The sequence below is a fragment of the Oryzias latipes genome, chromosome 1, assembly GCF_002234675.1.
Source record: "Oryzias latipes chromosome 1, ASM223467v1".
NCBI lineage: Eukaryota > Metazoa > Chordata > Actinopteri > Beloniformes > Adrianichthyidae > Oryzias > Oryzias latipes.
The window spans coordinates 10,162,962-10,186,464 of record NC_019859.2 but is presented as its reverse complement, the minus strand read 5'-3'; the positions used below and the strand labels follow the sequence as shown (position 1 = coordinate 10,186,464).

The following is a 23,503-nucleotide window of genomic DNA, read 5'->3' as shown; positions in this document are numbered from 1 at the left end:
ATCTGAGTGTGTGCACACGGCAATGTGTTACGCCTGCTGCCTTTAATGTGTTTACTGTATTTAATAGCCAGTCATACGTTATACTCAGACTGGTTTAGATTACGGCATTTCTACCATGTTTGCTTTCAGCAGGGGGAAGATGTTCAGATTTATTATGCTAGGCTGATGTCATAGCAGTTTAGCTTCAGTGGGAAACACAACATGTCAGACTGTGGCGCTCAGGCCGAAACTGTAGTTTATCAGGCTATCTACACAATTCATAGTGTCCCAATAGAATACAACTTTCGAAAATCTGGACAAAAAAAGTAAAAATGGATTTATTTGAAAAGTATTTCAATCTGGTATCAATTTTAAGTCTTTTAACTAAAAGTCTGCATTTAGGAGCATCTTAACAAAAGTATGTAAACACTGAATGTGGGCTCATTTCCTCAATGCGTCGGGATCTCTGCTTCCAAGTCACCAGACCGATGAGAAGTCTTCACCCCTCCCTGACCCTTTAAAGACCCACTCCAATAGAAATTATGTTTTTGGTGTTTTTCGCATGTTCTTGTAGCATTTTTCTCAGGATGGTGGACATATGTAAAGAAAATCAAGTTTAAAATTGCATTTCTGAGTATTTCTTGATTCATTCATCAGGAGCAGACAATAAAATGACGATTAAAAAAACTTGTAGTAGTGGCGTAAATATTCGGCTACCACAAGCTTTCAGCTCCCTTCCATTCTGATGCATCCACTTGCAGACAAAGTCCAATTCTGAATTTCTTCTTTACCCCTCTGGCCTCTCCTTATTGCTCCAATTGAAGGGACATTTGTGGCTGTAGTGGTGTCCAAACATGTGTTTTTTAAGTGATTTAGGGCTGGGTATCCCTCTGCTGTAAGGGTGATCCACAACGTGCTGTGACGTGGACGAGAAACGCATTTCTTCATGTGGGTGTGCTCTTAAGCACAGAACTTTACATTTAAATGTAAGTAATGACTTTTTTTGTTTTAGCATGACATTTTAGTGTTGTAAAACTAATGTTGTGTATTTTTCGATTGCTCGCAGCTACGCGCAAACCGGCGAATATTGATGACATTATCGAGTGGAAGTAATGTCCGGTTTGAAGAGAGTTAAATGTATGGGGGTAGGGAGAAGCCGGAGGGGTAGGGGAAGAATTCAAATTCAGCCAAATAGATCCATATACGTTTTTGATTTTCTCGTCTGAGCTGGCATCTGTATGACTGGAGAGCTCCAATATTGCTCGCCATTTTTGTTGCACTGCCAATGTTAGATTGAGGGTGTGATAGGCTGTAAGCTAATGGGAGAGAGTGTAGACACAAGGATTATGGGAAATGAGAGAAGGCTTCCTCTGCTCCAATAACTCACAACTCAGAGGCAAATTTCTGATGAAGTACTTCCTCTCGGGAGAAATTATGTCCTAAAAAAACAATATGCTTTTTAAAAATGATCAGAGTAGGACTTTAAAATGATTGCACAGGAAACACTCATGAGGGGCGTTTCTAGAACCCTGCCATCACCCTCGCCAAATGGAGAACAAAGAAAAAGAAGAGTAAAACTAAATTTCTTGAAGAAAGTTTATGTTGCTCGGTAAATAGACAATCACTGATTAATATAATGAAAAACATAGTGATGCAAAGAGCTTGAGTGTGTTTTTGGGTGCGTATATACCCTGTACGTATCAGACACGAGGAAACATTCAGGCATCCCTGGGCCTCTTGTGGGGTCGTCGTTTACCAGATAGGTGTCGGTGGCCTTAAAAAAAGAGAAAACCATTTTATTAAAATGTCATTATTGTCACTCAGACATACACAACCTGTAGGGCATTATGATTGGGATAGATGGAATATTCTGTTAAAATATACACATGTCTGTTATAAGGATTTGTTGATCTGTTGTCACATCAATAAAAGTGGTTTTCCTCTTCTTTGTGAGCTTTTTCTCATAGTAAAAATTGTCACGATGACTTCATTTCCTCACAGAAGCTCCAAAGCACCATAAATCCTCAGTCTAAGCAGAAATTGGTCTGCATGTGTGTAGGTGTGCATTGAGGGAGCTTTATTTGTATTCTAAGACAAGCAGGCAGGCGGGCAAGCAGGCAGGCAGGCAGGCAGGGTTCTGGCAGAGCCAGGAGCTGTGAAATAGGCTCTCCTTGCAGTTCTGCTGTTGATTGGATCAACCTATCCCACTCTACTTAGCCAAAGGGAGCCCAAATCCCACAGCCACTGTGACGTCCTGTGAAATCCTATTTCATTTCACAACTTTAACGGATAAAAAAGCATGCACACGCCTGTGCCAGCCTGAAACCCCATGGCATATTCATTTAGTGAACAGGAGCAGAGAGAAAACAGTGGATCTAGCTGTAAGCAAAAATGTTCTAATACACATGCATAGTCAACCTCTCAAAAATATAATTGCCCCCCCCCCCCCCCCTCGCATCCATGTGCTCTTTTCCTTGCACACAAACACGGCCACGCACACGTGCATGCCACTTACACAGACACATAGACACAAGCCCCATAATAAGAGCCAGACGTTGGCAGACCACACAGCCCTGAGTTGTGGTGAAAACAAAGGCTATTCATATCCTTCGCAATAAGAGGTCTGTACAGCTCACTCTCTGCCTCCCCCTCTCCCCCAACTCCCCCTCAGCTTTTTATTACAGATAATCTACACTCACAAACCTCCCATATTTCTGCAATTGTGCGATTTCTAATCATCTTTATTAGTCCATAAACATGTTTTTTTTTCTTTGTCTCCTTTTATTGCAGGGGCCCTTGGCTTCTTGATGGGGCAACACGGTGCCTATTGTTGAGTCCACATGAAGCCAGGAACAGAACAACAGAGGCCGGCTGATAAGGCAGCAAAGCATTGTGGGAATGGAGTAGTTGAGTTCCTGTGATGCACATACACATGCTAATACAGTGGTAAATGCATGCACATGACCAAAAAAATGCAAGCACCCAAACTCCGCCATGCCAAATGTCTGCCAGTGAGGCGCCGAATCTGACTGGCTGGCAGCAGGAAAAAATGGACCAAATCCACGGCACCTGTGCAGGGGTCCACACCAGCCAATCGACAACCAACAAACAGACCATAATGCATCAGGTGTGCTGGAACCTTCGTGATTGGTCGTTCTCGCGCAGAGACAGGGTCAGGTGGACGAGCCGGTCTTGCCTGATTGGTTGAGTCGTGCCCAAAAAGCTGCGGGTGGGAAAGGACTTTTTTTTTTCATTGGCTTGCCCTTGCCTCATTCTGCTGGTGAATGGGCGCCTGCATGGCACGGGGAACACTGTGAGCGTGTGAGGAAACACACTGACAGAATCTCTTTGCACACCCAGAAACCCCAGTGATGACAAAAACCTGCTACCTGAAGGTACAAAGCATAACAAAACACACAACAGTAGATGATTTCTTCTTATTTCTCAACTGATAATCTAAAAGTCCTCCTTATCTCACCCAAAGAAACAGGTGTTGATGAACTCAGTCCCATTGTGTAACATTGAATAACATGAAGGCTAAGCTCTGTACCTGCCACTGACGAGGCCAGAACATACTGACTCTCTTTGTAGAAAACCTCTAAAAAAAAAACTCTGGTCCCCATGAAACACTCTCTCCTGCAGCAGTGTATGAATTATATATTGTACTATATATATAGAGCATATGCCCGGCCCATATGGCCAGCCCAGAGCAAAAGAATCTCAAAGCCCTCCTTAATTAACATTTTAGAGGGAAGATTCGCAGGCGGGAGATTTAGTGAGTGACCTATTTGGAGTCCATCATCGCCCAATGCAAATGTGTTAATTGAGACAGATTTTCCTACTTCACAAATATGTGGAGATGGGGAATTTTTGTGTGCCTATGTGTGTGTGAACCATCTGATCTAAGGTAGAGGATCTGTTTTAAGCCGCCTCTCCTGCTTCTGTCACTGACAAAAGAGAACACTGCTCTTTCACGTTCTTCCTCCCTGCATCTCCCTCAGTCCTTCCTTGGCCCGCTCTCTATCCGTCTCTCTCTGGGTGTATGTGTTGGCGACCATATGGCGAAATTCTTTGGAGGTGAGATCTCCGAAACCTGCTTGCACACTTGCACGAGCACACACAGGAGCACACTCGCACACACCACTCCATGGGGCTTTGTGTGTAAAAAAGCCTCGATGGAGGACTTTGTTCTCAGATGGCTCTATCTTAAAGCTGACGTATGGCAGCATATCAATGATCTGCCTCACCAGCTTCCTGCGTCTCTGTATCTCACATGAGAAGCTGTGCATAGACTCAGATTCAAGGACGGCACACACAAAAACCCTCCCGCGCTTTCACGCACCTGGGGGTGGCCCTTGACTGGGTTCGAGAGGGCTGTTCATTCTGGATGGCTCAAAACTGCCATTTTTCAAAATGTGTAATTATTATCACCACTATTGTACCCTAAACACACACTTTTATCACCGAAGACAACACTGCCAAGTTTAAGCAACAAGATGAAAATAGGGTGGTAGTGGTTGGGGGGTGGGAGGCTGTCCAAGCAAACCTGCGTGAGATGGCAGCCACTTCAAAGACGCCGGGCCTCACCGGTGATCTGTTCCACGGTATGTGAGGAGAGTATGAAAGGCAGAAATGGCCAGCGAGTGAGCCCCTGCCAAAGCTACCTTGGGGAGAAATGTTGGAAAAGTATGATTTTTCACACAACCATCTCAGGAGGGGCCAGGGGGGGGAACAGAAGATGAAAAATGGAAAGGCTGTATTTAAAAAAGAAGTATAAATGAATGGCTGAACAGAGTGGTGCTAATTATTTCTCTCCACTTGTGGGTCCTGAAGGCTTAGAGGGGCCAGAAGTACAGCCAAGATGCAGAGTTGAAGATTGCATTTGGCTAAAGTGTGCAGTTGAGTTTTATACAATAGTAAAGAGTGGGACTGGAATTGCGAAAGAGGCACGCTGTGTGAACGCTGAGGCCTAACTCCAGGGGGCCGGGTTATAAAAGTATTTCAGATGACTTAAGCAAAAACACCTCACTCCCATCAATATGGGGACCCTGTGTGTGTGGGGCAGGAGTCAAAGGTGAGCTGAGGTGAAGCTGGGTAACAGATGTGATCATGTGGCGGTTCCAAGAATTGCTGGCTGATTTTCTGACATCAAAACAAAAAAACAACAACATAAATGGTCTTCTTAAACAAAACTGATATAATAAAACAAGTTTGAACAGTTTCGTTTTGTGGCACGCCCCAAGATTCATGTGCTGGCATCTCGCCTGTCAGCTACTAATCTTGCTCGACAGGATAGGCTATATACAGTGGCTTGCAGATAATGCCATGAAATTGTGACTCTGCTTAGGGGGCAACCATATTTCACTTTCGAGCCATCCTCTTTGTTTTGTAACTAAACGCCATGCTCCTTCGTGGGGACTCATGCAAGTTTTTCTTCTTCTTTTTCATGGCCAACCACACACACTTAACTTCTACAAGCACACAAGCGCTGGCTAAGTGCATCAAACAATAAGGTTTGCGCGAGCACAATCAGGCCTTTGTGTCACACAAGGACTGATCCGTGAAGAGATTTTCTTGTGGTTATGGTTCTAATACAACAGAGTATACCACAAAGACCAGGAAGCACAAGGCTGCATTATGACACACATGCACACACACTCAAGAAGGCTGGGTGCTGAGCTCATTTTAAACACATCAACTCCCTTCGATTGCAAATTTAACGTCTAGAAAATGCAATAAAAAGCTTTCTTTTCTCTTTTGGAAAATGTGCCGCTGGGAAGTTTTCTTTGCTGAATTTGCACTCCACTGGCAACATCACACCAAGGACCGCAGAGTGGTGGAGAACTTTGGGGGTGTGAGCTGCTGTGACAGAGGGTGCAGATATTAATAATTGATTTGATCAATAGAAAATGAAAAGACACCAAGATTTTTGGTCAATATGGTGAGAATTTGCATAAATTCATGTACAAATTTTTTTGTCACATTTCCATTTAATATAGGTTATATCCTACATCTCAAAATCCCATTCTGATTGGGTTTTATTTACATTATTTCTTTAAAATTGTTAAACAAAATTGTTAAGCAGAAAATCCCAAATTTAAGGTATTTCTGAAAACTGTGCATCATTTTTATGCAGAGTGTCACTAATTTATACTGCAGGAATATTAGAATTAAACATAAACACTTTTTTAGGTTTTCTGATTAATATTTTTCACCTGAGGTCTTCAGTGCAAAATATGCATACACTTCTTCAGAGTCTTTATCGTTTCCAATAAATACAATCTGTCAATAACAACATGCAAAGCATGGCATCTTTCGGATTATTCTGCTGAGTTTGAGATCCTAAAATATGTCAGCGTCAGTTTAAACCTCTGCATAATCCAAGGCAGATCCGGAGTCAGATCAGCTGACAAAATCAAAAGATCAAAACCAATCATCTGGTTATAAAAAGGTTAGAGCTTAAAGGAAGTACAGATCATGAATTATTAGATCACGTCCCTTAAATTCTGCTAGATTAAAAGAGATAACACTATCGTCATCATCCGATTTTCGGATCAATTTTCAGCACAGAGGAGCTCTAATTTGAGTTGCGCTCTCCAAGTCGTCTCTGCACTTGCTATGGTGCGGCACATAGAGGGTCTGTGTGTGTCCTCTCACCTCCCCACCCTCTTGTAGTCGCCATAAAGTGTCATCAGCTACGCAAATGAAGTGCCCATTGATAAAAAAAAAAGATGGGGGGGGGGGGGGGGGGGGCATGCGGAAGGTCAAGTATTTTACAGTAGCGCTGCGCCCCCGAGGATTTTCTTTTAACAAATTGAGGCATTAATTATGATAAGAAATATCTTTTGATCGGATTTGCTGAATGTAATCTTTTTGTGATCATTGATATTCTATAACTGCGCAAAATCCTATCTTTCAATTATTATTTTTGATGTTTTTAACCAACCACAAAAAAAAAACGTGTAGTTGCATCATATTAACAGCAAAATCCAAATTTTCTTGGGAAAAATGTAAGAATTATAATCATATCAGTATCATACCGTGTGATCAATCATATCTTACCATCCAACAATCATTGCTTGCTTTGTGCAAAAGAGTTGAACATTGAAACTTAAGTGTGAACCTGGCAGGTTGAGACGCGCGCGCACACAAACACAGGTGTGGTGCAGCAGCTGTCATCACGCACGTTGACAAAGTTCTGATCTACAATAAAAGGCTGAAGGGGGGAAAAAACTGCGGGGACGCACAACTACACTAAACCCCCGTTTTGTTTTCGCTCTTATACACCACCATATAGACGCAACAGAAAGGAACTATTGAGTTACACAGCACGTACCATTATAGCGTGGGGAGATCTGCCAACCCTCTCAATGCCCCATTTTCCTTTAAAAGTTCAGCTTCCAAAAAAAGTAAGTGAGGGGGAGAGAGCACAGAGAAGGAAGACTGGGGTTTCTTCGCTGTTGACGGAAGCAGAAAAAAGGACCTTTAAACAAGCGGGCCTCAGGCCCAGACAGAAGAAAAGAGGCTCTTTCAAAAGTGGGTCCACTTTGCAAGAGATTGGAGGAAAAGAGGACAGCAGTTCCGAGCCCCTTCGTCTGCCGCTGCTTGGCGTCAGATTGCACCCATGTCCAGCGGGAAGAAGTCAGCGAGACGCGTGCGTCAAAAGTCCCGACGACGTGCGTCTTTCAGTGGACGAACTTGTCCAGCAGACTGGGAGACCCTCAACAACCCCCTCGGAAAAAAAATAACACGATCAAACTGATGGATAGCGGGAGAGTTGCGCTAAAGTAAGTTATATTCTTTTCTTATTTTTTTTCAAGCGTAATATTTGGAGTCGAGCAGGTTCTGTTTCCAAATGTGTCCAAAAGCAGCAATCTCCCACGCTGCACACCCGATCTGTTTTACCCTCATCTCTCTCTCTCTCTCTCCCTCTCTCTCTCCCTCTCTCTCTCTCTCTCACTCGTGCGCACGCACGTAGGATTACACACAAGTGTCTGTGAGCCGGGGTTGAGGTTGGGGGGGGGGGGGGGGCAGACACCCCTGGCCCCTTGCCGCCTCCTCTTCAAAGCTGACGAGACGAACGCGCGACTTCGCGCTTTTAATGTCCGCGCAGCGAAGTGTTGCCGTTCCGGACTCCGACTGCGCGCTCGGTGCGTAAAAACAAAGCTCCGCGCGCGCTCTTACCGCAGCTCGCTGCCTTTTTCTTCAATCTCCCCCTTCAAGAAATAAGAAAAAAAAGCTGCATCTAAGTCACTCACCTCCGCAGTATGTGCGCACACCAAATATTATAATTGGGGCGGTTGTTTACAGTACAAGGCGGGGTGATTGGAGCGGCAGCGTGGAAGCGCCGAAATTTCAGGTGAATAATTAATAAAGCGAGCGGCGTGCAGTCTGTCGCGGTGAGCTTGGAGCGACCAGGGGAGCAGCTGCAGCTTTGGGAGCTTTACAGGAGGAGTAGAGGCTGAATTGCGGACTGTGGGGATTAAGGGCTGCTCTGGCTTCCACCTTGGGCCGACATGACGGTTTCAGGGGTGTCACCGAGGGCACGTCCGGCCACGAAGCGTGCTACTCCGGGTCTTGATTGCTGTGATGCAGAATGTTCCAAACTCAGAGCAAAGATCGGGCAAAGAAAAGGTCAACATGTTGGTTTAGGGAAAACCACACATAACCAATAAAAAAAAACGTTATTTTTGAAGCCCAGAACCTTATCATCTGGTCAAGTTAATTATTATTTTTGATTTATTTTATAGGTTTCCATTTATTTATGGAATAAAAGTAAAGACGTGTGTTTTATTTTTATATCGGATAAGAACATTTCCCCTTTTGACCCTTTTTCCCCACAGTCCAAAACCATGTTTGAACAGCGATGTGCACGTTGTTTGTCTTTTTATGGACCACCTGTCCAGGCTGCACCCTGTCTGTCCCCTGAGGACTCTGCCCAGATGAAGCTGTTGAATAGAAACTGCATACTTTTCAGAAATGAACAGAATTATAGGTGAGTTTTTAGGCTTTTTTTCCCCTTCACTGGTCAGTTAACGCGCGTAATGACGCAGCAGGGTTACATGAAACTAAAGTGCGAACTTAAGCTTCAAATACACAGTATACCTGCAAAGGGCCCTTATCACGAAGAGTCAGACAAAAGCTGTACTGTTTAAGAAAAAGTCCATCCTTAAGGCCACAGGAACATAATCCAAGAGCACACTTGAACGTGGTTTCATATTGTTGAAGAAAATGACCACATTTACATAAAATCAGCAGAGAAAGAGAAAGGCAGGAAGAGTCTAAAGATCAAATTTAAACTAAGTGTTAAAAGAAAGCAAAAGATATACACTGAAAAAACGGGAAAAGTGGGGTTGTTCAATTTACAAATAGTAAACATGTTTGTTTAATATGAACAAATTATGTTTACCTTCGAAACATAATATAATCTTGAAAATCACACATAATTTCTTGCTGTGTTACTTTTATGTATTTAAATCATGTTGACAAAACATGAAATAGTTCTGCTTGATCCTTTGCCCCTTAATTTTGGATAAGTAAACCCCATCGGTGAAGAAGAATTCCAGGAGGGGAAACTTTGCAGTCAGCCATTTTAGAGAAGCTACAAGCACCTGCTCTGGCTGGAGGAACCTAAAAAAGGTAAGTTAATTTACTCTAACAAATTAATTTAAGAAAGTGGAAGGCCTAAATGTATCATTAGTGTTATTTTTTCCACGGGGAAGAGCTTTGTAATCCACTTTTGTCGTAGTTATCAAAGTTAAGGCTCTGCGCGCCACTTTTGTCCCTGCCGGCCGCAGCCCTCGGACGGCAGGTAGGGGGAGGTGTGTGTGCGCGGTAAATTGTACTTTCACGTTGCAGGCAGATTCAGCTGTAAACGCGGTGATTTCAAATGATGTACGGGGAAGAGTGGTGAGTAGTTATGCCGTAGGAATTCGCTTTTGACAGAGGGCAGTGGGCGCTTGCGGGCACGGCGTTTTTTTTTTCCACAGTCAGAAACTCTGCCAGGGGAATTTTCATCGTCACTAAGTGGATTTCTTTTTGCTAAATTCTGCGTTGTGGAGACCGAAATTGAAGGAAAATGTGAAAAGCTATCATTACTATTGTCATTATTTAGTTTTTCCATACCGTTCCACCATGAGCTAGTTTAAGGACAGCATTATTTGACCAGCAAACAGCAGCGCACTTCTGTCTCAGTCAGCTGTCAATCATTCTCCGTGCGCGTCTCGTGCACAGAATGCGTTCGGTGTGTCCAGTTTACATAAATCTTTGGTTTCAATCAGAGCTTTGTTTTCATTCTATGATGCTGAACATATTTTTATTTTAGCTTTGAGAGTTTAATGGAGTGAAAATATTCATGTCCTTTTGGAACAAGTGTATAATGTGTCGTAAAAAGTTTACAGCCTTAGTTATATTAATGTCTGTAATACTACTTCACAGATTCCCCCTATTTGATAAATTAATATGGGAATCCTTTATGGGTGGGGGGATTAGCTACTCCCGATCTGCTAGTTTAGTTTTGCAGTTTCCATCTCAAAATTCGCGGGTTCTCATTAAGCGTGGTTTGAATCCTGTGGGGGGAGGGGGGTGTCAAATGTTCTTTCTGGTCTAATTTCTTAAGAATATTTTTGCAGCTATTGATTTCAAACCAATGCATATTTAGTTAGTAAAATTATACAACAAAGCTGTGGAAGTGTCACTATATTTATTTCCTGATTAATTTACAGAGCTCATCACACAACACTTCCAACTGCTCCTCCCTGATCATGCTGGGCTCCATGCTCCAGTCTTCACTGAGTCAGGTGGGTCACCATGCATTTACTATATATTATTGGAATTATTGTCTCCTGGATTGTCATAGAATCGGGAGGTAATCAAGATTGCCAGCCCTACTCTTTACACGCACCTTTTATGCAGAGAGATACATACATAATAAATAATGAAATTGATGGTTATCCCACTATCTCTGTTAACATGACACTAAGGATATAATGATTTTGTTAACACAGTAACTATAACATTTATTGATGAGCCAAGGGTAAGAATTGTATTTTTCCAAAGTTTTCATGTGAATTAAATTTTTTTTGACTCTTTGTATTTCAGACTGCTGACCTTCTCGCCAATATAAGCAAGTTCAGGGGTTTATTCAAAGTACAGGTGAGTTGTGTAATCTAGACGCTTTAACTAAACTTCAAATGTGAACTGTGCACACAAATATCTTCTGTGTTCTTTAGAATGAAGACCATGCAGCACTCCAGGAGGCAATCGAGGACACCACGGTGGAAATTTCCCTCCTAATGGAAACTGGCAGTGGTGAGGAAGAGGACATTCTCGTGGTCCACATCTCCCAGGCTGTGGGGGTCGACCCACCAAGTGTCTGAGTGGCAGTTGCCAAGGCTTTTTTGGCCTTATTTACAGCACAAATCTGATTACCATCTTCATCTCAGAAACACCTTGTCATGGGGCCCGTGGCTTTGCTCCTGCTATGATCTCCTGGAGGCCCTTCCCTTCTTGAGCTCTCCCGCTGGTCACAGGTGTTCTGTATTATGTTGATTGGTTTTTCTATTTATGCAGTGTCTGATCTTGTTTCTGTGTCGGAGCATCTTCGTTCTACGCTCTGGTGTTATGGTTCTCTGGCATTAAAGCCCCTTCGAGTGAACTATTGGATTTGGGTCGTTCTTCCTGCTCTTGGGTTCTCTCCCTTGGACATTCCGTCACACACCTTTGAGGTAATCCAAAAAAAACTGTATTAGAGTTGTAAGGCAAAGTGGTTTCTAAGGTTTCAGGCTTAAAGATCCGACTCTTTGAATAAAATGACCTTTAAATAGTTTAACTTTTTCCTAAGAAGGGATTCCAGCTGTTTGCTTTGGCTCTGTTATCTTCTGTTTAATAAAAATAGTAAGCCCAATTTATTGTGATTTGTCATTTTATGCTACACTGTAAACATATTTTTCAAGTTTAGATAATAAAAAAGTTAAATCTGAAATTTGTGTTCAGTGTCATATGTTCATTGGATTTTCATAATGCACAAGAAAGTATTTGCTTTAAATAATAATCTGCAATTTTATTTTTCAATTTAAATTTTATTACAATAATTTATAAATTAAATGAACTATGTAATTTCAAACAAATAATAGTGTTTTAAATGTTTGAAAAAATTATGGTAAATGACATAATAAAATCTTGTTTGTTAATGTAAAATTATTAGGTGCAGAAACAAAGAAGCATTCATTACGGTAGAACATGATTTTATTATGTGCAATAATTATATTGGTTCAACATGATTTTTTTGCGCGCAACCGATGTCCATGATTTTTTTATGTCAATCCAACAGGTCTTTTTTTTCAGTGTAGTAAGTAGAATATTTTTTAAATAAAACTGTTGAATTTTGTGTGTGAAACTCTTTTTGTTGGAGTTTTTTTCCTCGAGCAACAATCGATCCCAGACTCATCAGTGAAAACACCAGACCGCCCAGTTTCTGTCTGCAGAATCTCACCCTTTTTCCTCCACGTGCCGTGGTCCGCCCTCTTTCACATCTGATGACATTCCTGCAATATGACGGTTTATCAATAATTCATCGTTGGCCTCCCCACACATTTGGTTACATGAATTACTCATCTGTCATCAATTTGTCTTTTGTTTCAGTATAATTTTCATTATTCACTGAAGCATTAAAATGCATTTGTGGAGGGGAAAACATATGTGTGTTTAAGCTTTCATTTTGGTTTTTCAATTTACAACAGACATCAGAAAATAGGCCACAAGTGACCACACGGTATTTAAAACCATTAAGTTATAAAAAAAAAACTAAATATCACTGGAAATTAAACTCTTAAAAATGAATTTCTATTGCTTTTGAAATATAAGGAGGAAGAGGAAAAACTAAAAAGTTCCAGGCAGAAAAACTAAAAAGATTTGATAGTAAAACAACAAAAGCTATGGAATATTTATCATTGTATCATTTCTTTATTGAAAATTTGGATTTCAGTATACTAATGCATTTAATATAATTTTAATAACATTTAAGTAACATTTTATTTTGTAAATCTAATTTTACTTTGTTTTCTTGGCTGAAGCTGCTGAGTCGCCAGCTCGCTCGCACGTGCCCCACGGCCTGCTTGGAAACATACCAGTTGATTGGAAAACCTCCCAAATAGTGCCCATAAACCCCCCAAGCAAAAACCGCAACACAATTTTTTCCTTAATTCTTAATGAATGTACAAATAAAAGTCAGTGTGCGCGCACACTGAGACCACATACAGCACAAGCCAACTGCGGTTGGAGAGACGCGAGAGGCCTGACACCTGGTGTGTTAATGCAGTGACAATAACATACAATTCAATAAAATAAAAAGGAAAATAAAATAGATTACACGACGTGTAAATAAAATAAAAAATAATAAAAAACAAAAAAATATATTGACAGTTGTTCATTTAATTCCCTCCACCTATAAAAGCGAAAATTAATTGGTTCAGAAAGCAGCAATCTCAACCACGTGATGATTCCATATAAAACAAATAAAATTTCGTATAGCGATGGAAATTTAATTAATAATGCGTGACTAAATTCATGACTAAATTAAAAAGTTGACCTCAATTGCTCATCAGAATGAATGTTTTATACAAACTGAAATATTTAAAAATGTTTGCTGAAAATCTGCATAACGCAACCGAGAGGAAACGTATTGCTTTTATTATTATTATTATTTGTCATTAATGTGGCTTAAATAATAGCTGATAATCCCTTCTTGTGATGCAAGGCACCATATGTTTGTAGCGGTTGACCTCATTTTTTTATTGTCACAATAATTTCAACAACAATTGATCCCATTAAAATGTAAAAAAAATACCAAATTGACAATATAATCAGCAGATTTTTAAAAAATAAAATATTACTTTCTGCCCTGAAAATCAAAGTAAATATCAAAATAAAAGCCTGAAAAATCGCAGAAAATAAACAATTCTGTTTTTTTAAATAAATGGGACGCAAAAAATAAACAAAAGAGAGTAAAATAAATGCTTTTAAATTAAAGTGAGGGGTTTAGTTGGCACACAGCGGCCCTAATCACGGAGGACAACTTGTAAGAGTCAATCAGGAGAGGCGTGGGGTTAATGAAAGCCTCAGCGCAGCTCCCTGAACCCCTGAACATTTTTGCAGACCACAAAGGCTGTGACTCCACGCTGCTTTAAGACCCCACACCTCACAGGGAAACAGCATGTTGAGGATTCAGGCAACAGTCTTTTTTTTTTTGAGCCCAAAGGGCAACTCTGAAAATCTAAAAATAAATATTTGAGTTTTCTAATGGTTTACATTATTTGTTGAATGTATTTTTTTTGAAAATCTTGTTGATGTTTTATTAAGAAGGAAAAAAAATCTGAACCATAAAAATGGGCAATTATTAACTAATTTTAAGTACATTAATAATAATGAAATATTTTTGTTTTTGACCTAGTGATAGACCCAAATAATTTATCCTTCCTTTGAGTCATTAAGTCAAGCTTGCATTTATTATGTTTTATTAGATCATTCATTTTGAAATGACAGATTATCTTTGACACAAAAAAGGGAAATATTTTACAAATTAGACATATTATATGCAGAAGTTTGAGAAAAAAAATCAAAACTGACCAAACTTCTGTTGAGCAAATAAAATACCAACAGATCCTTGAACGATTTTATTTGGAAAGAATTAAAAAAATGAAAAAGTGAATGAAAAACATTCACATTTAAATATATTGGTTTTACATTTACACATGTGTGCAAATTTGATGGTTTGCTTTAAGACTGCACAGCAACAGTCAAACAAGACATGAGAAATGCAAACCGGAGGCCTCATCCTGATGCCAGTCAGTCTCTTAAATCACTTTCGGCTGGCTCTGGACTGCAGCGCTGCTTGCAGCCTGCCGCACTGCCCACTGCTGCTTCTGCTGCTGCTGGAGTGAAGCTCAGGGAAAGTCTGGCTCCCAGCAACACAACAAACACTCTGCACTGCCACCAAACATCACACGCAGTGGAACTATTATTTTTCCTTTTTTTTTTTCTGCAGCCGTTATCCCTCTCCTTGCTGAAAGACGCGGCTGAAGGAATTCTACATCTCCATGCAAAAAAGAAAAAAAACGCAACAGGCGCTGGAAAGCTGCAGAGAAAAAAAAAAAGAAAAACAAGGCCCTTTTTGTCTGGGCTGGCCGAGGTCTTATCCCCGTACTGCAGAGTGTTGTCTAGCATTACAAATCTCAAGTCCCCAGCCCGGATGGACGCAGGAGGTCTCCCTTGGCCCTGCTCTCCTGCTCTCAATGTTTGCATGCTCTGCCATGCAAAAAAAAAACCACAAAAAAAAAACCACAACAAAACAACAAACTGATGAGGCAGTTAAAAAAAGAAAGAAGGAAATATAGGAGGAAGGAGGCCGTTTTCAGCATTTGTGTGGAAACAAAAAGAGCACAGATCTGTCTGTGCTTTGGTGCAATGCAAAGAGAAAGGCTGAGAAAAAAGAGTGGGTACCAACCGGCCATTGGAAGGGTGAGGAATGCCCGGCCCTGGCAGGGGATAGAGGGGTGGAGGGGGCAGCACGTTGTCGCCCAGCGCATTCCCGCTCCACACTCACAGAAACTTTTTAACCTGCACATTTTTCAAGCAGCAGTTTTGCTTTGCCCACTTGACTGTAATCGCCCCGCTCTCACTGAGATTTATTTTTAGGATAAAGTAATGAAAAAATTGAAAAAAGTGATATAATTAGAAAAATAAGAGGAAAGAGTTTGTTAAAATCCTGGAAATTCTGTATTTTTCGGTGAGATAGAAGGTCTGGCTTGAAACCTGCATGGTTCAGGGCCTCCATGTCAGGAATTTCCTCAGTGCATGTAGGGGTTTTGTTTGGGTGCTCCTGCTCTCCAAACAGGCCTAAGATGTGCATGTTGAGTTGACATTGCACCAACGGTGTCCAGCCTCTGGCCTGGTGACAGCTGTGACAAGCCAGATCACAGTAAGTCTGGGATGAAGCAGCTTATAAGCACAATGATTGTGCCGTGTGGCTGTACACTGAACCACAGCACGGCTTAGGACCCATTCACCTTCATGATCTCCACCTTGACTCAATAAAAGAAAAAGGTGGAGGAGAGTTTGTGTTTCTTCATGAGGCTTCCTACTTGTTAAGACAAAATTAAAGTAGAAAAGATTGGAGTACATTTAAAATGTGATCATTGAATTATATTGCTTTTTCAAAGCATATCTGAAAAGAAAAGTGTTAAAAATACAAAATGTCAAAATAATGGTGGTGATAAATGATACATTACAAAATAAAAAAGATGCTTTGTTTCTAGAGTGCGTCATTTGAGGCAATGTTAGCTGGATTTACTCAACGATGGAATGAAACATTTCTGTGGTTTCATTTAGCTGGACTTGATTTAACCAAAACATTTATTTTTAATTATTGCTGTGGGCACCAACTTTTCCCAAATTTCACTTTGAGTTTATCTTGATTTGAAGGGGATTTTGCTTTTTGTCACAACTCTGCAAAGATACTTTTGGAGGAAAAGGAATCTGCACGGCGCACACAGGCGGCTGTATTTGTCAATTGTTTTGCCTGAAAACAAAAGAGTTGGAACATTAACTTCCCGGGCCTTGGACTGGTTCTGAAGTATCTCTCTGAAAAGCTCTCCACATTCACAAAATGGCAGCTGCACAACTTTGGTGCCAAACTTAAGCAACATAATAAATAGACTGGAAAAAAAATGCAAATTAGACGGTATGGAAGGTCGTTGACTGTGAGGATTTGGGCAAAATCTTTTTTTTTTTTTGTGTGTGTGTGAAAATATTGCGTTTCATTTTAAAAAGGTGTGTTTACAGAGAAAAATATAAACATGTTGTAAACAAGTCTTTGGAGAGAAAAATACACAATGATGCAGAAATAAACTGTGTGGTGAAAATAAGGTTTTATTCTTTCCAACAAATTTTGTGCATGCTTTTATGTTTCTGTTTGCTGCTTGTAGCTCATCCAAAGACCTGAATAAATCTGTTCTGGTCCACCTCTGCTCACTGTTTAGAGTCCAACCTGTCCAGTGTTTGTCCAGCTGCAGATTTAGCAGTGAGAGCTGAGAGACGAACATGCAGCACCGGAGTAGAAAGTCCAGCGGGAGGATGTGAGAACCGTTTGAGTTTCTGAAGACTCACATAACCTTTCCCAGAATTATTTAGAGCTGCAGCCCGTCTGTGTGTGGGTTTTAATCGGTGTGGTTTTTTATCACTGTCGGACACTCGGCTCAGCTTTGACATCACGCCACACACGCTTCCAGGAGTTTAAGAGATAAAGCTGCAACACACATTTGCAGGAGCATGAATAATGGGGACATCATTGTTTTAATTTGATGGATTTTCTAACTTTTTGGCTTTTTTTTCTTGTTTTTTGGATTTGATAATAATCTAGTTTTGTAAACGTTATGAAATTTGGTTAAAAAAAACTTTTAAAAACAAATGGGTAATAAAACAAAAGGCATATTGACCGTGAATAGTGAAAAAACACTGTATTTGTCAGTGTATATTTCCATACCCCTCCCCTCGACGTGTCCAACCCGATGGGAGGTGATCCGACGTCTGCTCAGACGGGACGGCCTCAACACCGGGTGAATTTGTACTGGGCTGGGCAGGTCGCACTGTATAACTTAGTTTTAATGTTCCAGTGAAGAGGGGGGAGGAGGGAAGCTGAATGGAGTTTGTGTGAGCGCGCTCCCCCAGGAGAAAAGAGGACTCCTAATCTGTTTTCCTGGCTCCTCTTTAAAGGGAGAGCAAGGCACACTGGAGGCTCCCTCTGATCTGCTGCCCCGTCCATCCCTCACTTTTTCTCTGCACTCCGTCCCTCCTCTCCTCGCCTCCATCATCTGCCTCTCGTTCCCTGTGCTTTTAGTCCTCGTTTCCTCTGCCCCCCGTCCCTATGCTGCCTCATCTGTCGTGTTGGCCCGCTCTGGTCTTTGTATGGCAACAGCCCCCCATCTCCAGATACTGCCTAAGAACCCTGATTCCACTTAATCACTCAGTTTTTTATTAGTTTTCCCTCGCAGGGTATTTTGTGTTCTGTATTGCGTTTATCTATTATGCTGTTTCAGATTTATTGCTTTAGGAGGCAGACTGTGTGGCACACTCCCCACCAATGCGCTACACGATGCTGTGATCTCTCTACATCTGCCCCTCTTTATGCCTGTTTGCTTTCATCCCTTCAAAATTAAATGAACAAATACACCAGGAGGATGCTGCCACACTCACTCAGAACTCCTCTGCTGCTTCATGGTGCACTTCTCTTTTTTTATTTTCCATCACTCTCCTCTTATCAGGCGTCTCAAGGTCTCAACTGCATTTATTCAGCATGCAGTAAAGACGTCAAGGGAGGTGTGTGGCATCAGTGTCACATCCATCTGTCCTGGCATCGTTTAAGCTGCTTTACTGTTCAAATTTCAATTTTCAGAAGAACAGGTAAGGCTTTCTTTGTGAGCACAGATGTCTGCCTTTGAATGCTTTCTTAGTAATCTGCAGGATATTTAAGGTGGCTTAGTGCTGACTGTGGCGTCTTTAAATCACACTGAAGAAGATAAACTGTTTATTGTTTTGTCATTAATGAAGCGCCGGGGAGAATTTTTCAGCAAACAAACTACCGTTGGCGTTTTGCTGCCACTGCTTTGCCCCAGCTTCTCCTAAACAATTAGGAAGCATGGCATGCTGACTGAAAATATTTTGCCCCAAAATGGCGGCACACCATCCTGGCCCTCCATTTTGTTCTGTCACCAGATCCGGTTTGGATCCGGCACCTGACTTGTTGGAGCAATGCTCGCATTTGAACATGCCCTCTGTTCGTGCCCCGCTGTTACTATGCGGCCCTCTTTTGGCCATTGAACGCCACGAGTGCCGTAAACCGGCTGCACCAATCAGAAGGAGGCCCGTGACCGCTGCTCCTACCCCTCCACCCTCTTTCCACTCTGTTTCCAGGGGCTTCCTGTGACCAGACGGGGGAGAAGTTTGGGCCCCGGCCATCACCCCAACCAAATCCAGAACCAAATGAGAGGAGAGACTCCCAGAAACAGGAGGCAGGATGCAATAAAATCAAATTATATACTGCAGCGGAAGCAAAAGAAAGAAATTGACTGTTTTTAAACAAATCTTTTGGGGTAAAAGAAAAAAAAAGATTAGCATGACCTCATCCCTCCCATCCCAACTCAACACCCTTCCCCCTCCCACTCCAGTGCCCCCTCCTCCTTACTTCGTCTCCTCTCCGTTTGGTGGCAACACTTGGTCGGGCACATGGTGAGACAGCTGTTGCAGGGCAATGTGGGCATCTGTGCTGCTATGTAGAGGAGACGGTACTGAGGTGGTGGTGGGGGTGTCTGTGGAGGGGGCAGAGAGCTTTAAAACAGGAGAACAGGACCCGAAAAATTCCAAGAATTATCACTGGATGTTTGGCGAAAGACACTTCAGAGGGAGAAAAGAGACTGAAAGGAAGGAAAATAACCGTCGTCTTCTGTGCCAAGCTGTGGATGAAAAATAGCACCTGTATTTCAAACCACGACAGAAATGACATTAGCATGAGAACAGTAGGAGGAACCGCTCCAAGGTTTGAGTTTGTGTCTTCAGCGCCCAACGCACACATGGCCACCTCACTCATTTTACGCACACAGAACCCACGCGGCTGTCTCTGCACCTTTTCTCTTCAGAGGAATGGGCGTTTTCCCAGGGTTAATAACACATGCCAGGTGCCCGTCCCTCCCTTCACAAATACACATCCACACACAAACGCTCCCATCATCCCTCTGCCTCGTTTCTCCCAACACCTACCACACACTCTTGCCATTTCTCTCTACCCCAAAGCGCCAGCGCGGCCCCACCTCGTGATGCCAAAGTGGGCAGCCTCTGCCTTGGCGGTGCCTGGGCCTTCTGGTGCCCTAGATAGCTGTGTGTCTGTGTGTGTGAGAGCACTGGCCCAGCTCTTTGCGGACACAGCCAGCCCTTTAAACTGTGTCAAGGCTCCAGATGCTGGGAGAGACTGGGATTAACACAGGCGTTTGTATGCAGACACACACAGACGCACACGCAACTCGACAGGCCTGAGTATTGCATCATTCTGCACATGCTGGGTTTCAACAAAGGCCTGAGAGAAGCTCACTCAGAGAAGGGCGAAATGTTGCTCTACTTTAAGCCAACTAAAGCAGAATTGTATCTTGATTTTAAACTCTGACGCTAATAAATAACGCATCAAAGAGAACACAAAGGTTTGAGAGATCCAAGGCAACACACACCGCAATACCCTGGGATGAGGGAAGTGATGCCAACACAGCACCTCTGAGAGCAGATCTGGATTAGACAAAAGGGACCTTGGAAACCCGTCATGCCACCCCCGGTTGTACACCAGCCCTTTAGCAAGGCGCCACAACCCCGAGGGCAAAAATCTACACACTCATCCACAAATATATGCTCACAGGCAGGAATACCAACCAAGTGTCCACCTTCTCTGTCTGTTGTGGAGCGCCACTGGCCTTAGGGTATGCAGATTTGCATGAATGTAAACACACCGACATGCAAATTCCACTAGTAGTTTGGGCAACAAATGAATGACAGGACTGAAGGGAGCGACCATGAATGCCGTCTCCCTGCAAACCAGCGCAAGGCACAAACTAATTGCAAGCAGGCGCCTGTGTGTGAAAAGGAGTGACTGAATGAACGAAATGTTTCTTCAAGCATTCACCAACTCTGCCTCTATATGTCTTGCTGAGCAGCAGTTATGCTGCCAGTTATGGAGTGTTTGCCGTAGCAGGGAGCTGCCTTGGCAACGTGCCCTAATTTAGAGGAATTAAAAAGCACTAGACAGGCCCTTTTGTGGCACCGTGCGCCCCGCTTTAATCTCCCCACGCCTCAGCGGGCACCCACAGCACCAGGAGTTGGAACTATGCCTATATGACCCCAGGCAATATGGAAATTGCCACCAAAAACCTGAAGTAAGGGTGAACCCTGCCCTGGTGCAGAGTGTACACAGACACATGCGCAAAGGTGAAGCTGCACACAAACGGCGCATGAGAGATGAGAGATGACTCCCAGCTCACAGTCCTGCTTTGCACATACTTAAACATGTGATTAAAAGATGAAAAAGTGCCTCATTGCTGCACAAAAATACCAGTCAGCGACACAGCGGAGGCCACAGGAGCTTTAGATGAAAAACTGCGGCTTGATTTGTCCCCTTTGGCACAGAAAGTGCGCGCACACATTCGGTCCGTCACACATCCAAACTTGGTGGGTTCTCTTTGAAGTGCAGGTGAGAGTAATGCTTGTCATGAGGTCATCCATCAGGGCTAATGAAACCAGCAGAGCTCAACGTCGTCTCATTGGGCAGCGCTGCTGGCGCCGCAAGCAAACTCCAGGAGAAATGGACTGATTTAATTACACAGAGAGGAAAAAGGGGGAGAAAAATGAACACACTAACCATGCAGAAAAATGCACTTTGTGTGCAGGTACATGAGCAGGAATAGTCAGGCACCAAAAAATGGATCAAGTAAATTATGCTTATGATTAAAGTAAATAAAAAAGTAAACATATCACCAAATCCACACAATAAAAACTTATTAAAATTATCTTTAGTACTTCATGTGTCAGCAAATGGGAGGATGTGGTCTCCCCTGTCCCTGCATCATTTTGCCTCTCTGCAGCTAAATTCAAAGCATTCCCTCTTTCTGTGTGTGATGCAGACTCACACTGTTCCCGTCCCTAAAACAAAGACCCACTTGGGCCCAAAAGCAGGATGCACTCCCAGCTCTCCCTCTGGTTTTCCAGTCCCCTCTTTCGCTGCTTGCACTCGGTCTGTCCATTTGTCTCCCCACTGGTTTCACTTAATAAGCTTCAAAGGTTTCTGGGCAACATGGTTTTCAAAAAGTTACCCTGGCACTTTGTTGGCTCGCAACTTCCACCTCTTGCTGAGGATATGGGGTTGCCATGGCATCAGTTGGCACATTTTAAAGTAAGGAGTTGTGTATGTGAGTGTGCACGTGTCCATGCACATTTGATGGACATTGTGCCAAACACGCTTAAATACTAAGGCACTGAGAAAACAGAGCAGCTACGCTGTTAAAAAAGTTCAACTTTTATCTGCCAGCTTCTTGCCGCTGTCTTCACCAGTGTACAGAACATATGTATCCATGGTAAATGATTCCAACTGTCCCTCTGATTTTGGTGTTAAGTGTCAAATGGAGACACAAAGTGGAGATTTTTTAACAAGTCGCAGAACTTTGCATTCAAGCTCTGTGTCTTAGTGCTGCATAAACTAAAAACATAGCATGTGTTTGGCTTTGACGTATTATTAATAAACTCTGCAACAGAAGATCTGGCTAAGAGTAACAGCATACGTGCATTTTCTGCGAGTACATTCTGTGTTTGTTTTGGTTAAACTTACCCGTGAGAGTCTCCAATCCAAGTGCAAACTTTAAAATTGGCTCAGGATTTCCACGGATGGTTAATGTTTTCGTGCTGGCGTCTCTCTTTGTTTCTGCTCACGTTGGTTTGTGTGTATGTGTGTTGGGGGGGAGGGGGGTCATGTGTGTGTGAACATTCATTCTTGCATTAATGTCTTTCTTTCCTTTTTACAGTAAGTCTCTGCTTTTTTTGTCCAGTGCACAAAAACACAGAACGAAGCAAAAACGTAATGAATGCAGCTGAAGAAACAGTTGCACTAATACTAAAATTAATCAGATTTCTTTTTCTGATATTTTGCCTTCAGGAAATGTAGTACAGGTGAGCGTATGGGGAGAGAAAAATAACAATGCCGTGGGCCTTGTTTGGCTGATTAAACGACCCTCGGAAAAATTGGAGACCATTTAGGCCTTAACCACCCTCTGAAATAAGAAGCAATCTTAAACTTTTGATCATTTTTGTTGTTCCAGATAAAATTATATTTCTTTTAAGCCCTAGTCCTATAATAGAAGTGAAAAAAAATGCCAAAAAGCTGAGGATAAATTGCCCTTTGCTCGCCCTCTGATGCTTCTCCTTCCCCGTGAAATCGTATCCATCTAGTGGCCTCTAGTGGCTGGAAAACGATGTTACTTTTATTCTTCGTGCTGGACCTGTGAACAAATCAGCATTTAATTTGCCTGACGTCCTTTTTTTTAAGTGCAGGGAGAACTGCTTTACTTCTTGATGTGTTTCTTATTTTACAAGAATCAGCCTTTTGTTTTAGCCCTTGTATGAACCATCACTATCAGACAGGGTTTCATATTATCTCAAATTGTTTTAAACATATTTAAATCAACTTACTATGCAAATTTTTAAACTATATATTTGAGGTAAATAAAAAAGTGACATACATACATGTGAAAATTTTCATTAAAAGACTGTTTTTTTTACATTTCAAAGGAAACAATATTTTTTTGTGTTTCAGTCCTCCAAAACAATTTTTTTTAATTTCACTCATTCCCCCCAATAAGAAATGTTAGCAATTTCTGCAGAAACTTTGTAAAAAAGCTTAATATTTAGTTAGTTTCGAAAACAATATTGTTGTTTGAAATACTAT

At 42.0% G+C, this 23,503-nt stretch overlaps 1 protein-coding gene and 2 long non-coding RNA genes across 5 annotated transcripts in view; 2 read left to right on the top strand and 1 right to left on the bottom strand.

Moving 5' to 3' along the window:
* The window catches only part of LOC101159559 (nuclear factor 1 X-type), a 110,739-nt gene extending 102,841 nt beyond the window's left edge, over nt 1-7,898 (bottom strand). The window contains exons 1-2 of the mRNA XM_023955588.1: nt 7,316-7,898; nt 1,670-1,753 (exon numbers count right to left, since the gene is read on the bottom strand). Of these exons, the coding sequence (XP_023811356.1) occupies nt 1,670-1,753; nt 7,316-7,318 (87 nt within the window). The 5' untranslated portion in view covers nt 7,319-7,898. The remainder of the gene's footprint in view (nt 1-1,669; nt 1,754-7,315) is intronic.
* LOC105353949 overlaps nt 7,661-23,503 on the top strand; it is a 53,929-nt gene continuing 38,086 nt past the window's right edge. The window contains exon 1 of the long non-coding RNA XR_002289940.2: nt 7,661-7,766. This is a non-coding gene — a long non-coding RNA (uncharacterized LOC105353949). The remainder of the gene's footprint in view (nt 7,767-23,503) is intronic.
* LOC111947534 lies at nt 8,054-11,635 on the top strand. Of its 3 annotated transcripts, none has more exons than XR_002873399.1 (4): nt 8,054-9,618; nt 10,704-10,778; nt 11,080-11,133; nt 11,211-11,635. It is a non-coding gene; the product is annotated as an uncharacterized LOC111947534 (long non-coding RNA). The 3 variants fall into 3 exon arrangements; XR_002873398.1 differs by lacking the exon at nt 8,054-9,618 and adding an exon at nt 9,629-9,888; XR_002873397.1 differs by lacking the exon at nt 8,054-9,618 and having other exon boundaries at nt 9,630-10,778.